At 48.7% G+C, this 12,576-nt stretch overlaps 1 protein-coding gene across 3 annotated transcripts in view; it reads right to left on the bottom strand.

Annotated features, from left to right (window-relative positions):
* Positions 1-481: 481 nt before the first annotated feature.
* The window catches only part of LOC118212632 (retinoic acid receptor RXR-alpha-A), a 114,047-nt gene continuing 101,952 nt past the window's right edge, over positions 482-12,576 (bottom strand). For all 3 annotated transcript variants that reach the window (XM_035390744.1, XM_035390745.1, XM_035390746.1), the window contains 5 exons: positions 10,413-10,542; positions 7,587-7,719; positions 5,740-5,831; positions 5,198-5,303; positions 482-4,651 (listed from right to left, as the gene is read on the bottom strand). In XM_035390744.1, coding sequence (XP_035246635.1) covers positions 4,504-4,651; positions 5,198-5,303; positions 5,740-5,831; positions 7,587-7,719; positions 10,413-10,542 — 609 coding nt within the window. In that variant the 3' untranslated portion in view covers positions 482-4,503. The remainder of the gene's footprint in view (positions 4,652-5,197; positions 5,304-5,739; positions 5,832-7,586; positions 7,720-10,412; positions 10,543-12,576) is intronic.

The raw sequence follows: 12,576 nt of genomic DNA, 5'->3' as shown, positions 1-12,576 counted from the left end.
TGAAAACAGAGGCTCTGACTGGCAGTTGCTCTGTAATTAGTGTGCGCACCTGTGGAGATTCTCTTGCGCTGGGTATACAGGACCGTCACCAGCACACGCCATTTCACTGATTAAGGCGATACGCTTGACTCTTTTAGCTGCGGCTTGTGTCAAAGACACAGTGTCGGTATGTCCTGAATCCTTTCGATGGGAGAAGTTGTTTTTAGCCCAAAGCACTGAACAGAGCGATCCATTTCTATTTAAAATTATTTAAGACACTGCAATACGTTTACAAGGCCCACCTGTGTTTTCAAAAACCTCCGCATATGTGGAGTATATCGCATGTTTGTATATTTCATTTCCATTAGGGAAGACTCTTGGGTAACTCAGAAGGGAAAAAAAAAACTTGTTGGGGAAACAGTTCTTCCCTGATGAGTGTGCCATTTCCCTACCGCGGATACAGGAGCCAAACAATCTTCCAAACACGACTCGAACCACGGGCATCTTTTAAGATTTTTTATTAATCTTTTTCCTTTTCATGAAAGATAGAACATCAGAGAACAACCCACAAAGAACAATGTTTTTTTTTTGTTTTCTTTTAAAAATAGGCAACAAAAAAAAAAAAATATAAAGACAAAAAACCCCCATCTTCAAACGACGGAGAGAAAACGGGAAAATACAGGACAAAGTTTGGAGGGGCGGGACCCCCTCACCCCGTTCTCAATTTTGAAGGTACTCTTTTTTTCTTTTCTTTTTTTTTCATTTAAAATCAACATTTACACAAATAATGTTTACAAATAACAGCCCACAGCAGGAAAATATAAGAACATTATAAGCAGAGGATGGAATTACATTTGTACAAAAATAGATTTTTTTTTTTTTCATTAGATGTATCCTTTGACATTTTCTTATCGCTAAATAAACAGAGCTTAAGCAGTGATTGTGGTGGATCTCAGCTAGTCCTGATATAGCTGTAGCACACAAGTAGCAAAGCAACAGGTATATTTTGGGAAATTGCTATTTTTAATTTTATTTTATAAAATATATACATATGTATATATATATTTAGATCTACCAGGCCACTGCTGTATCTTGGAGGATTGTGAGAGAAGTTTCTGGAAACTTCCCCAGAAGCTGGTGTGGTAATTCTTAGTGCTCAAAGTTGCTGGTAGATTGTTGGCTGGTTGATTTTGGAACATAGACATCAAGGCCAAACTTAAAGGCTTAAAATGAGAAAGTGAATCAAGAAAAACAGCGACTCTATGGTTCTGAATAATTACACTACTATGGATTTGCCAGGCCTGCCCTTGGCCATGTTGAATTATGTTTCTCCATTGCTAGAACACAAACCAGTAACATTTAAGATTTATGCATAAATGTACGTGTGTACATATTCACAAAATATAGCTTTATGGCATACATAAAGTATTTATGCACCAATGTCTATGTAATGGTGTATTTATTTATTTATTTTTTATTTCAGAGGATCCCAGATTTTCAAGTCTATGTCCTGCAGGAGAGAGTCCCTTTGCCACCATGATTGTAAGTCCCTGCGTATGGCTTTAACCCTTTATGGTGCGCGATCACAAATGTGCGCTTGGAATGTTTTTAACTGAACATTCTAACGCTGATGTCACAATCACTACTGGTAAGTGAAAGCAGTGGAGTTCTAGAACACTGACTTAGAATTTTGAGAAAGTAAAAAAAAAACATTCCAAACAATCTACTCTTGAAAGGGTTAATTAATGGGGCAGGGGGTAGGTGGATCTCCCAGTGCTCTCATCTGAAAATCTGGTCCTTTGTGAAACACATCAGGGATATTAGGGAAACAGCTGACAGTTATGCTATTGCGGAAAAGTTTTTTTTTTTAAGGTGCCATTCTCAAGAGATCTAAACAGCAAATCTCACTTTAAATTAAGTTCAAAAAACAGAGAGAGCTCATAAGGTCAAACGTATATTTTGTCAAGAAGTTTGTCAAGAACTTCTAATTTCAAAATGGGTGTGGACATTCCTGGTCCTCCAAGCAACCAAAGGCTGTTGGTTTTCAATCTGATTCTGTAGAACATCACCTACGTTAGTGTTGCCCATCACACCCAATTATGATCTCAGCAAATTAAATTTGGCAAATTTTGACTTGTGATTCACACAGATTTTGTTTTTTCACTTGAGCAGCCGTTGTGTCGAAGAGAGAAACATTTTGTTTCACTTATTGATTGTGAGGACAAGCAATGTTACCATTTGATTGAATCCATCCTTTAGCTGAATGTGTTGCTATAGAGACCAAAGGCAAGCCAACCTGTCCCAACGTGGTTCCAGAGGGCTGTGGTTCCCCACTCTCTAAACTCAATGGACTTTGACTTAACTGTGGGGTGCTGAACCCAAAAAATTAACAAACTAACATCCTGCAAAGAAATAAAGGTGGTTGAGACTTTACGGTCCTCACAGTTGACTTGAACCAGACTGCGGCCGGTTAAAATGGCTGCCAACACTATTCAGTTCTGAAATGGCTGACTGTCAGCGGAGGTCAGCTAAATGCTAGAACACAACGAAGAACCGTTTATGACACAGAGACAAGTGCATATATTTAAATACATTTTGAAGGACCAATTCTAGTTCAGATTATTGCTCATTTTTCTCGTCCTTAAATGGTGTTTTTAAATTGATTTTAGTTTCTGACAGAAGAATGAAATTCACTGGAAAAGTTTTTGAAAGTGCCATCTCTGATTAAATACTGGTTTTTAAAAATTCAAGTAGTGTTGCAATGCCATGTTTCCTCCACCAGGGGGAAGCAACGGCTTTCCCATTGGCTCTAGATAGCGCCGGTCGCACCAGTGGGACCCTGCTGCTACGCCTGGTCTCCATTCAAATGTTGACAACCCTAAAGACTCTCTGGCCTGGCATCTTCACATTAAAACCTCATGGTGGACAGTCTTTGGAAATGCTGGATGCATAGTTTAACAACAACAGCAGAACTTAAAAAAATAAAATAAAAATAAAAAAACAGCTGAGAAGGGAGGGACACAATAGATTTACAGATTTTTTTTTCTTCTGAAAAGCATTAAAACTTTTTTAAACGAGGGTGTGGTTTTGTCCAGAGGAAGTGCCTACCGTGAATTCCTGGCAACCCAACCCACCCCTCCCCTCCCCAAACCCACCCCGAGTGTTCCTCATCCGAATTTTGGATGCTGGAGCCTTTCCCCTTTGAGTGGAGATTTTAAGTGCTAAGAAAAAGAGAACGTACATTTCCTCTTTGTTAGAAAAGGTTCTACCGAACGAGTACTGCATCTGTCTCCATAGCTACTCAGCAAGGACATCACTGCACTGAACTGGGCAGAGCTGAACCGAGCTGATCTGAACTGAGTTTATCTAAGTTGAACTGAACTGAACTGAGGTGAGCTGAGCTGAACTAGGCCGAACTAAGCCAAACTGAGGTGAGTTGAACTCAGCCGAGCTGAGCTGAGCTGAGCTGTGGATAAATAATGAGGAAGGAATTGCACAGTTTGTAAAAATGAATACCATCAATACTGAATCTGGTTGCATTTATACTGTAATAAGTTATGCTGCTGTAAGACCCGCCCACGTGGGGGTGGCCGAGCAGCGTGGAGGCAGATAGCACTGCAGTGGGAGGGGCTTAGAGGCCGGGGGAGGGGTCACAGGAGGCGGGACTATCTGGTACTGTCAATGGGAGTCCTCAAGCCCCGCCCACGAGTACAGGGGGGGGACTGTGATGGCGGTTCCCTGTGGTACACCGCGGAGCACAGGAACAGTATTACTGTAGTAAAACACCTGCGCGTTTACAAAATTTACCTCCACCAGGGGGCGTCAAAATGGCGTCCAAAATGGGGGACGGGGCAGAGCTTCCGGCTCGCTGACGGCTGGATTTCTGTTTCCGAAAGAGAGGTGACCCCCCCTCCCCTGCTCCCCTCCCAGATATAAATACTCTCCTTCCAACTCCTGGATCTGAGGCGGCATCCCCCCCCCCCCCCCCCGCCCCCCCGAAACAAGTGAGGGGCACCAGCTCGCCCTCCCCACCACAGAGTGCCGCGATTGTCCCGTAACCACGCCGACTATCCCATGATCAACGTGCCGCATACGACGAACCCGCAAACATACCCACGCCTTTCATCCCATCTCTCCCATAAAATCTTCTTTTTTTTTAAAAAAAAAAACAAAAAACAAAAACAAAACAATGGCTTGATATATTTTACCGTCCGTCTGTCTGTCTGTCTCTCTGTCTGTCGCGTTTCAGTTCATTCTTTTTCGTTTTTTTTTCATGAGCTACACATTTATATATTTATACAAAGTATAAAACAGACCCATAGACGTAATGAGCTTGACTCTTTTTTTCTTTTCTTTTCCTTTTCTCTTTAAAAACACGCGTGGAAACCAAGGGGGGAGTTTACTGCGCGCTTTTCCGTGTCTCTGTCAATCAGATGTCATCAGTCTGTCGGGGAGGAGGAGGGGGCAGCTCCCGCCCTCCCGGGGGAGGGGGGGGGGGGGAGGGGGGCGGTGCTCCGGGCCCGATTACGTCATTTGGTGCGGCGCCTCCAGCATCTCCATGAGGAAGGTGTCGATGGGCGTGTCCCCTATTAGCTTGAAGAAGAAGAGGTGCTCCAGGCATTTCAGCCCGATGGACCGCAGGGCCGGGAGCCGCAGTAACAGTTTGGCGAACCTGCCCCCCCCCCAACACAGGAAACACGGGCGTGAGAGGGTTCACTACACCCCTCTGCTTCCCCCCCACACCTCCGATTGGTCCCTGCCCCCCACAACACAACAACACAACACAGGAAACACAGGCGTGAGCGGGTTCACTACACCCCTCTGCTTCCCCCCCCCCCACACCTCCGATTGGTCCCTGCCCACCTTGTGACCTTCTCTGGGACCATTCAGAGATGAGCCCTGCCCCTCTGCTTCCCCCCCACACCTCCGATTGGTCCCTGCCCACCGTGTGACCTTCTCTGGGACCATTCAGAGATGAGCCCTGCCCCTCTGCTTCCCCCCCACACCTCCGATTGGTTCCTGCCCGCCTTGTGACCTTCTCTGGGACCAATCAGAGATGAGCCCTGCCCCTCTGCTTTTCCCCTCACGCCTCCGATTGGTTCCTGCCCGCCCGTGTGACCGTGTTTGGGCCCAATCGGAGACAAGCCCTCCAGACTACTGCTGTGCGTGGGGCTCTAAATTCGGCTGAAGTGTGTAAAATAGAAAGCGGGCCTCTTACCTCCCGGGCTGGTCGGGGTACTTCTGTTTGCAGTAGGCCTCCAGAGAGGCGTACACCTTCTCCCTCAGCGCCTCCACCTCCCCCGGGTTCGACAGGCCTTTGGAATCTGCACACGGGGCAGGGGAGAGTCGCTCGTTTGTTTCAGAGATGTGGTGTGTGGGTGCGGTAGGTTTTATGGCTGGGGTGTGGGGTGCGGTAGGTTTGGTGAGTTAGCATTTCTGTACACTGCCCCGCTTGTACCCCCGTGTGTGTCTGTGTGTGTGCGCGCGTGTGTGTTTGTTAGTGTGTGTAAATGTGTGTTAGCATGTGTTAGTGTATGTAAATGTGTATGTTAGCGTGTGTAAATCGGTGTGTTAGCGTGTATAAGTGTGTGTGTGTGTGTTTTAGCGTGTGTATGTGTGCGTTAGCGTGTGTGAACGTGTGTAAATCTGTGTGTGTGTTAGCGTGTGTATGTGTGTGTTAGCGTGTGTGTGTGTGTGTTAGCGTGTGTAAATGTGTGTTAGCATGTGTAAATGTGTGTAGTGTGTGTAAATGGGGGGTACCTGGGTTGAAGAGGACGATGGCTCTCAGGCACCCCAGCTCTGTTTTGTCCATCTGCATGTCTCGCATCTTAGACACCAGCTCCGTCAGCACCCTGCAAAACCAGCGGCTCATTAAACATACAGCAAAGCCGCTCGTCTTCCATCCGCGCTTTCACCCCTGAAGGGAAACCGCGAGCTCATGGGAAATGTAGTCCGCAGTTCAGAGGATGGCTTTTGGAGCCGGTGGAGCTCTGGACTCCATCTCCCATGAGCACCTCAGTGAAAAGCCTGCGCTCGCCCTCACACAGAGGGGTTTACATTATACATGAGCCCCTACAGACAGCCCTTAGTCAGGGCTCCGCCCCCCCCCCCCCCCCCCCCCCGCTCTCTCAGCTGGGCTGAAGCACTTCAGGTTATGGCTGCTGAAGAAGCACATGAGCTGTGCTTTACTGCACAACCTGTGGCCTTCTGCAAAGCCCAACCCTCCAGCTCTACTCCGCACCCTGCCAGGTGGAGGAAACCTGGAGCTGAACTCCTTCCACTCATCGGTGGTTTTGTCTTTTATTAATGTTTGAGTATTACTTCTTTCTGTTTTTATTTTTCATTGTTGCAAACTTATAATCATTGTTCACCCCTGCTTTAGAATTTCATCCTCTGCAAGAAAAATACTGAACAAATTATTGTTGTTGTTATTATAATTATTACTGTGGCTCACACAGTTCCTGGTCTGAAATGGGTGATATCAGTGTGGCTCCCAGACCTGCGGTTAACAAAATGTCTCAGAGAAACCGCGAATAAAACGGCAGATAAAAACTTTTTTTAAACCCTTTAAGTCCTCCCTGGTCGGGCGGGGATGTAGACATCTGTGGTTCTTCTGAAAAGCGTGGTGCTGCCAGCTGCTTCTTTTCACACCGCAGACTATAGCCTTTTATATATGGCTCTGACTGCAATCTACGGGCCCAACCAGCAGGGGTCACTAGATAGCAATGCATGTGGAACCCTATCCGACTGAACGCTCCCGCACCCTGGGCGACACAGTCGCCAACAGCGCCTCACCCTGTGGAGCCACCGTCCGCAGTCGGCCCTGACGCGGTCCGGATTCGGGCCAAAGCTGCGAGGCTCGTCCGCGCACTGCGGCGTGGAGTTCTGTCCAAATGAGCCACCCAGCAGCCCGTCTCTTCATGCTCCTCCCCCCCTCCCCCGCAAATGTAACCCCCCCCGCCGGACCGCGGGAGAAGTATTTAAATCGCCGCGCCCAAACTTCTCGGCGAAGGACAGGGCGGACGTCTCTGCGCTCCGATAAAGACATCTAAAGCTTTCAGCGCTTTGCGGGTCACGTGACTCCAGCTCAGCGCAGCGAGCAGGAAGGGCGGGGGAGCGCCGAAGCAAAGCCCCCTGGGAAGGCCTTTTGTCCTGATCTAATTAGTCACGCCGCTTCTGTTCGCCGCGTTCAAAGCTCCCGGCTCGGGGGGGGGGGGGGGGGGGGAGAGGGTCCAAGCGCTCGCGGCTGTTTTAAAAAAGCGCTTTCTAAATCGACCTTGGCTGACTGCTCCTCACATCCAAGACTTTCGCCGGAGTTCGCCTTCACAGATTTCTTGACTTTGCCGAGAACATTTCAAAACTCGTACCGAGGGGCCTCCGGTGCGAGCCGCGATGTCGGCGGTTCGAGTCCGACCGCCGACCTTTGCCGCACGTCTCTCCCTCTCTCTTCTCCTAGTTCTTCCTGTCTCTCTACACTATCCTGTCTAATAAAGCTGAAAAAAATCCTAATAAATAACTGCATTTCAGTACGAGTTTTTTTTATTTATGTGCAGATAAGAGTTTTGACCAGGCCCAAAGTGATGAGGGGGGGGCGGGGGGGGACTAACCTGTCGAAGATGGCCCCCACCCCTGCGCTGTGGGCGCTGTTGCGGTGGACGTGGAGCCCCGTGGCGAGGAGGATGCCGTCTTTCACCGCTATCGAGCGGTGCGAGAACGAAGCGATCAGCAGCTCATTCCACCCTGAGAGAGAGAGAGGGAGAGAGGGAGGGAGAGGGAGAGGGGAGGGAGAGGAGAGAGAGAGAGAGGGAGAGAGAGGGAGAGAGAGAGAGAGGGAGGGAGAGGGAGGGAGAGAGAGAGAGGGGGAGGGAGAGAGAGAAATAGAGAGAGAGAAATAGAGAGAGAGTGGGGGGAGAGAGAATTAAACAGTGACTTAATACAGTACAGTTCTGACCGAGCCATTTGAGATACAGCCAGCAGCAGGTCTGAGTCTTTCTCCATCGCCCTGTCCCGTGTGCTTAAACTCAAACTTTTCACTGCACCTGCATCTGTCCCCGTTAGCCTCCTAGTGTGGCTGCACATAATTAACTGTGACGCCATTTCACTGAAATTATTTACAGCACTATGTGAAGCATAGTCTGTCTTTTCAGCACAATCCAATACTTAATCGCACGGCCTTTCACTCTACGATAACTAAAATCTTTCTGCGAAGAAACTAAAGGTCTAAAACCACCATTTTTTACCTATCATGCAATGTGATAAAATCCTATTTGATCGCAGCAGGAGAATTAAATTATTTAATATTTGCCCAAAATAATTACAGTTTGCAGTAATTACAAACGCATCCATGCTGAACAATACACTAAAATGGTAAAATGCCCTTGCTGGTGCATTCGTGGGCTCCTGATAATCTTCTGAATGACTGTGAAAGTTTGTCTAACCGCACAAGTCCGCTCCTGCTCCACAACAACGAGGCTCTCGTCTCAATTAGAGGGATGCCACTAAAACAGGGCCAGAGACGGAGGCGGGGCCAAGGCAGCCGGGCCCGCTGTATCCGTGGAAACGAAGGCAGAAGGTTTTTGACTGACAGGGCTCCTTTAACTGGTCTGCCTAGCAACACCCTCCCCTTTTTCCTCCCCCAGAGTTCCCCGCTACGGCGGAGAGGAAGCTTTCGCGTGAGTGACAGCCGAGCTGAGCCGAGCGCCAGCGAAAACCCCCGCGCTCCGGAGAATCGCTTTCAGCGCCCCGAACGCTCCGCGACGAGTCGCTCCGAGAAAAAAGCACGCGCTTGCGAAACGGGACGCGTACGCAAAAACACAGGACCGCGTTTTAAAAACACAGAACCGCGCTTTAAAAACACAGAACCTCGTTTTAAAAACACAGAACCGCGTTTTAAAAACACAGGACCGCATTTTAAAAACACAGAACCGCGCTTTAAAAACACAGAACCGCGTTTTAAAAACACAGAACCGCGTTTTAAAAACACAAGACCGCGTTTTAAAAACACAGGACCGCGTTTTAAAAACACAGGACCGCGCTTTAAAAACACAGAATCGCGTTTTAAAAACACAGAACCGCGTTTTAAAAACACAGAACCTCGTTTTAAAAACACAAGACCGCGTTTTAAGAACACAGAACCGCGTTTTAAAAACACAGAACCGCGTTTTAAAAACACAGGACCGCGTTTTAAGAACACAGAACCCCGCTTTAAGAACACAGAACCGCGTTTTAAAAACACAGGACCGCGTTTTAAAAACACAGAACCGCGTTTTCAAAACACAGAACCGCGCTTTAAAAACACAGAACCGCGTTTTAAAAACACAGAACCCCGCTTTAAAAACACAGAACCCCGTTTTAAAAACACAGAACCGCGTTTTAAAAACGCAGGACCGTACGCGGAAGTCACGGGACGGATTCGCGGCGGGAAGGGATTCGGGTCGCTCGCGGGTGCACCTCAGAGTCACCCGCAGAACCTGTGACGGGGCGATGGGACGAACGCGACGCTTCCGAACGCCCGAACGCCTGGGCGCAGATTTAGAAGTAATTAATCCGGAAGCGAACAAATGAACGAACAAAATGGCCGTGCGCTGAGAGCACTGTGAGTCCAGAGAGGCGCCGGAGCCTTTCTCTGGCTCACTGTGTAAAATTATGACCTTGAGTTACAAGGACTTCACCGTTTAGACGAATGGTTCTCACATCACATTTATTATGAAGTCCCAGTGTGTGAGTACACACACACACACTCGCACTCGCACAAATCTTCTCTTTTACATGAAATAGTTCATAATTGAGCGACTGGCGGCTCACACGGCTAATCTCCTAAGTGCTTCTGAGCAGTTCTGCAGCTTACAGAAGCACTTCAGCTTCCTCTAAACAGAGAGAGAACCCTTCTGCAGCAGCTGGTGGCTTTTCCCTGGCGATGTGCTTCCGTCTCAAACACACATATACACTTACGCACACTCGCACACACACACATGCACACATAAACACGCTCACACGGACACACACACACATACACACACATGCGTGCACACATACACACACACTCACGCACACACTCACGCTCACACAAACATGCCCTCACACACACACACACTCACGCGCACACACACGCACACATTCACACACACACTCACATGCATACACGCTCATGCACACACGTGCTGACTCACGCTTACACAAACATACCCTCACACACACACACACACACACATTCACACACACACACAAACATCTGCCCCGAACTCAGACACAAGCACCTCAGCCGACAAAAACGCCTCTGTCGAAGAAAGTGTGCTTTAATTAACCAGCAGGTCAAAGCTGAGGACAGACCCAGACAGAACCCCAGCCCAGGCGCGTGCCAGCGGGCCGGGGGGGGGGGGGGGGGGCGGGCCGGGGGGGGGGGGGGGGGGGGGGGCGGGACGAGGGAGGCCTACCTGCCCGCAGCAGGATGACCTGGTCGTCCAGCGGGAGCTCGGAGAAGTGCGGGATCCTCTTGGCCCACTCCACCAGGGTGAACAGCTGCTTGTCGGCCGCCTGGCAGATGTTGGTGACCGGGTCGTTCGGCTGGGGAGAGCAGGGGGAAAAAGGGACAGCCAATCAGAGACCGCCGCGCAAAAAAAACAAAAACGTGGTCACATGCTCACAGTCACACCGATTCGCAATTTTGCAGGCAGGGTGTCACACCCAGCTTCTGGGAGTGCACACAAAGCAGGGGGTGGCAGTGTAGTATAATGGGCAAGGAGCTGGTCTTGTCACCTAAAAGGTCACAGGTTCGATTTCCAGGTAGGACACTGCGGTTGTACCCTTGATACTTAACCTGCATTGCTTCAGTATATATCCAGCTGTGTAAATGGATGCTATGTAAATGCTGTGTAAAAGTTCTGGATGAGAGCATTTTCTAAATGCCTGTAATGTAATGGCCACCACTTCTCTTTTACTGGCCGCACCTCAAAAGCCAGGCAAACTGCTCTCTTGGAAACACTGATCCACCGACGTCTCGGCACGGAGGGAACCGAACGTGAGTGAACTGTGTGCGTGTGGGGTGGGGGTGGGGGTGGGGGTGGTGGGGTGGGGGCAGCTACCCTCCCCACTGCTGTTGAGCATGAACTCCATCTAACCTTCACGCGTAGCGTCGGAGATGACAGAAGCTTTACATTTTAAAGAGGTCTTTATCAGCACCACCTCTTCTGCTCAAACAGAGCTCCACACTGGAGCCAGAACAGTTCTTACATCAATTCAGGATCATGATGTATTGGTGCCATCAGGAAGCAAAAAAACAAAATCAGTTATTACTCATAGTTCATAGTTAGTTATCATAGGTCTATTTCATTAATGTTCACATGCATTTAGTGACAGGGAACCCAGCAGAGTCCCATTAGCCCTGTGAAGACCTTGCTTTGCAAAAATGCAACATTGGTTTTCAGGCATTCTAGAGACAGTGTTTTTCCCCATTCGGTTCGCCATTCAGTTTAGAACAACATTTCCCAGTTCTTGAGGCCCTATGCTATATTTTAGCAACATATGTGGAGTGAGACATTTTCTACTGTCATTCAGAATGTCTTGAATACACTCAACATAGGCTTGAAAATACGACGATGTCTGGGTCTCACAGGGTTTTAAGTGTGGTAGCAGAGCTACAGAGTGAGCTCCAGCTCAAGGCTGAGGCCGTGATGCAGGCCACACGCTGCTGTGTTTCTAGGTTCCTTGCCGTACGTTGCTTTGGCCTGGATTCTAAAACCTGGCCACCCTGGTCGGAGTGAGGCAGCAGGCCCCGCCCACTACACCAAGCTCCTCCCCTCTGGTCCTGTCAAAAGTTTTGGCCCAAAACAAAGTGGGAGACCAGAGACGAGCAGGACAGGAAGACCAAAACGAGCCGCGATCCTGCCGCGGGTTCGAGCGGAAATATCTGCTGAGAGGGAGAAAATGAGTCTCCTGAAACATTTCCTGAAGGAAACGCACACGGAGAGAAATGTGCTGTGTTCTGGGGGGGGGGGGGGGGGCGGGAAGGGGGGGGGGAGATGGGATTTGAAAGAGGCATTATCAGACAGTGTGGGCCTGCTCTTGGATGTTATAATGAGAACCGTGAGTTTGTTCTGCTTTATTTTTCCCCCAACCAGAGTACGCGAATAGCGCAAAACACATTTACCTGCATTTCATGCTCCCCGTTTTAAACAGCCCAAACAAAACACACGCGCGCACATCCGTTTCCATGGAGACCGCACGACGCACTTCAGGCAATCCAGAAGGCCAGAAGATAGCAGCGAGCCATTAAGAGTAGAACATGTTCATATATACAACGCTTCCATAGAGGAGAAAATGGGGCCTGCCCGCTCCCGGTCTGCAGAGATGAGTGCATGTGGTCTATTGTTTGATCGCATAAAAAGGGAAGGCAAAAATAGCCCTTCCTTCAGAAATAAGAAGCATTAGTGAAAGGATATATTCACCACTCCCACCGCACCGAGTTTTCCAGGAGCCATCATCAGGCGAATCTCGTCATCGAAAAAAACATCCAAGGCCATACATGCTTTTAACAAATTGAGGTCTACTTAGACCAAGTGTTTGGTCTTCTATGTTTGGAATACCTGCAAAAAATGACCC

The sequence above is a fragment of the Anguilla anguilla genome, chromosome 14 (assembly GCF_013347855.1).
Source record: "Anguilla anguilla isolate fAngAng1 chromosome 14, fAngAng1.pri, whole genome shotgun sequence".
Taxonomy (NCBI): Eukaryota; Metazoa; Chordata; class Actinopteri; order Anguilliformes; family Anguillidae; genus Anguilla; species Anguilla anguilla.
This window is presented reverse-complemented; position numbering and strand designations above follow the sequence as displayed.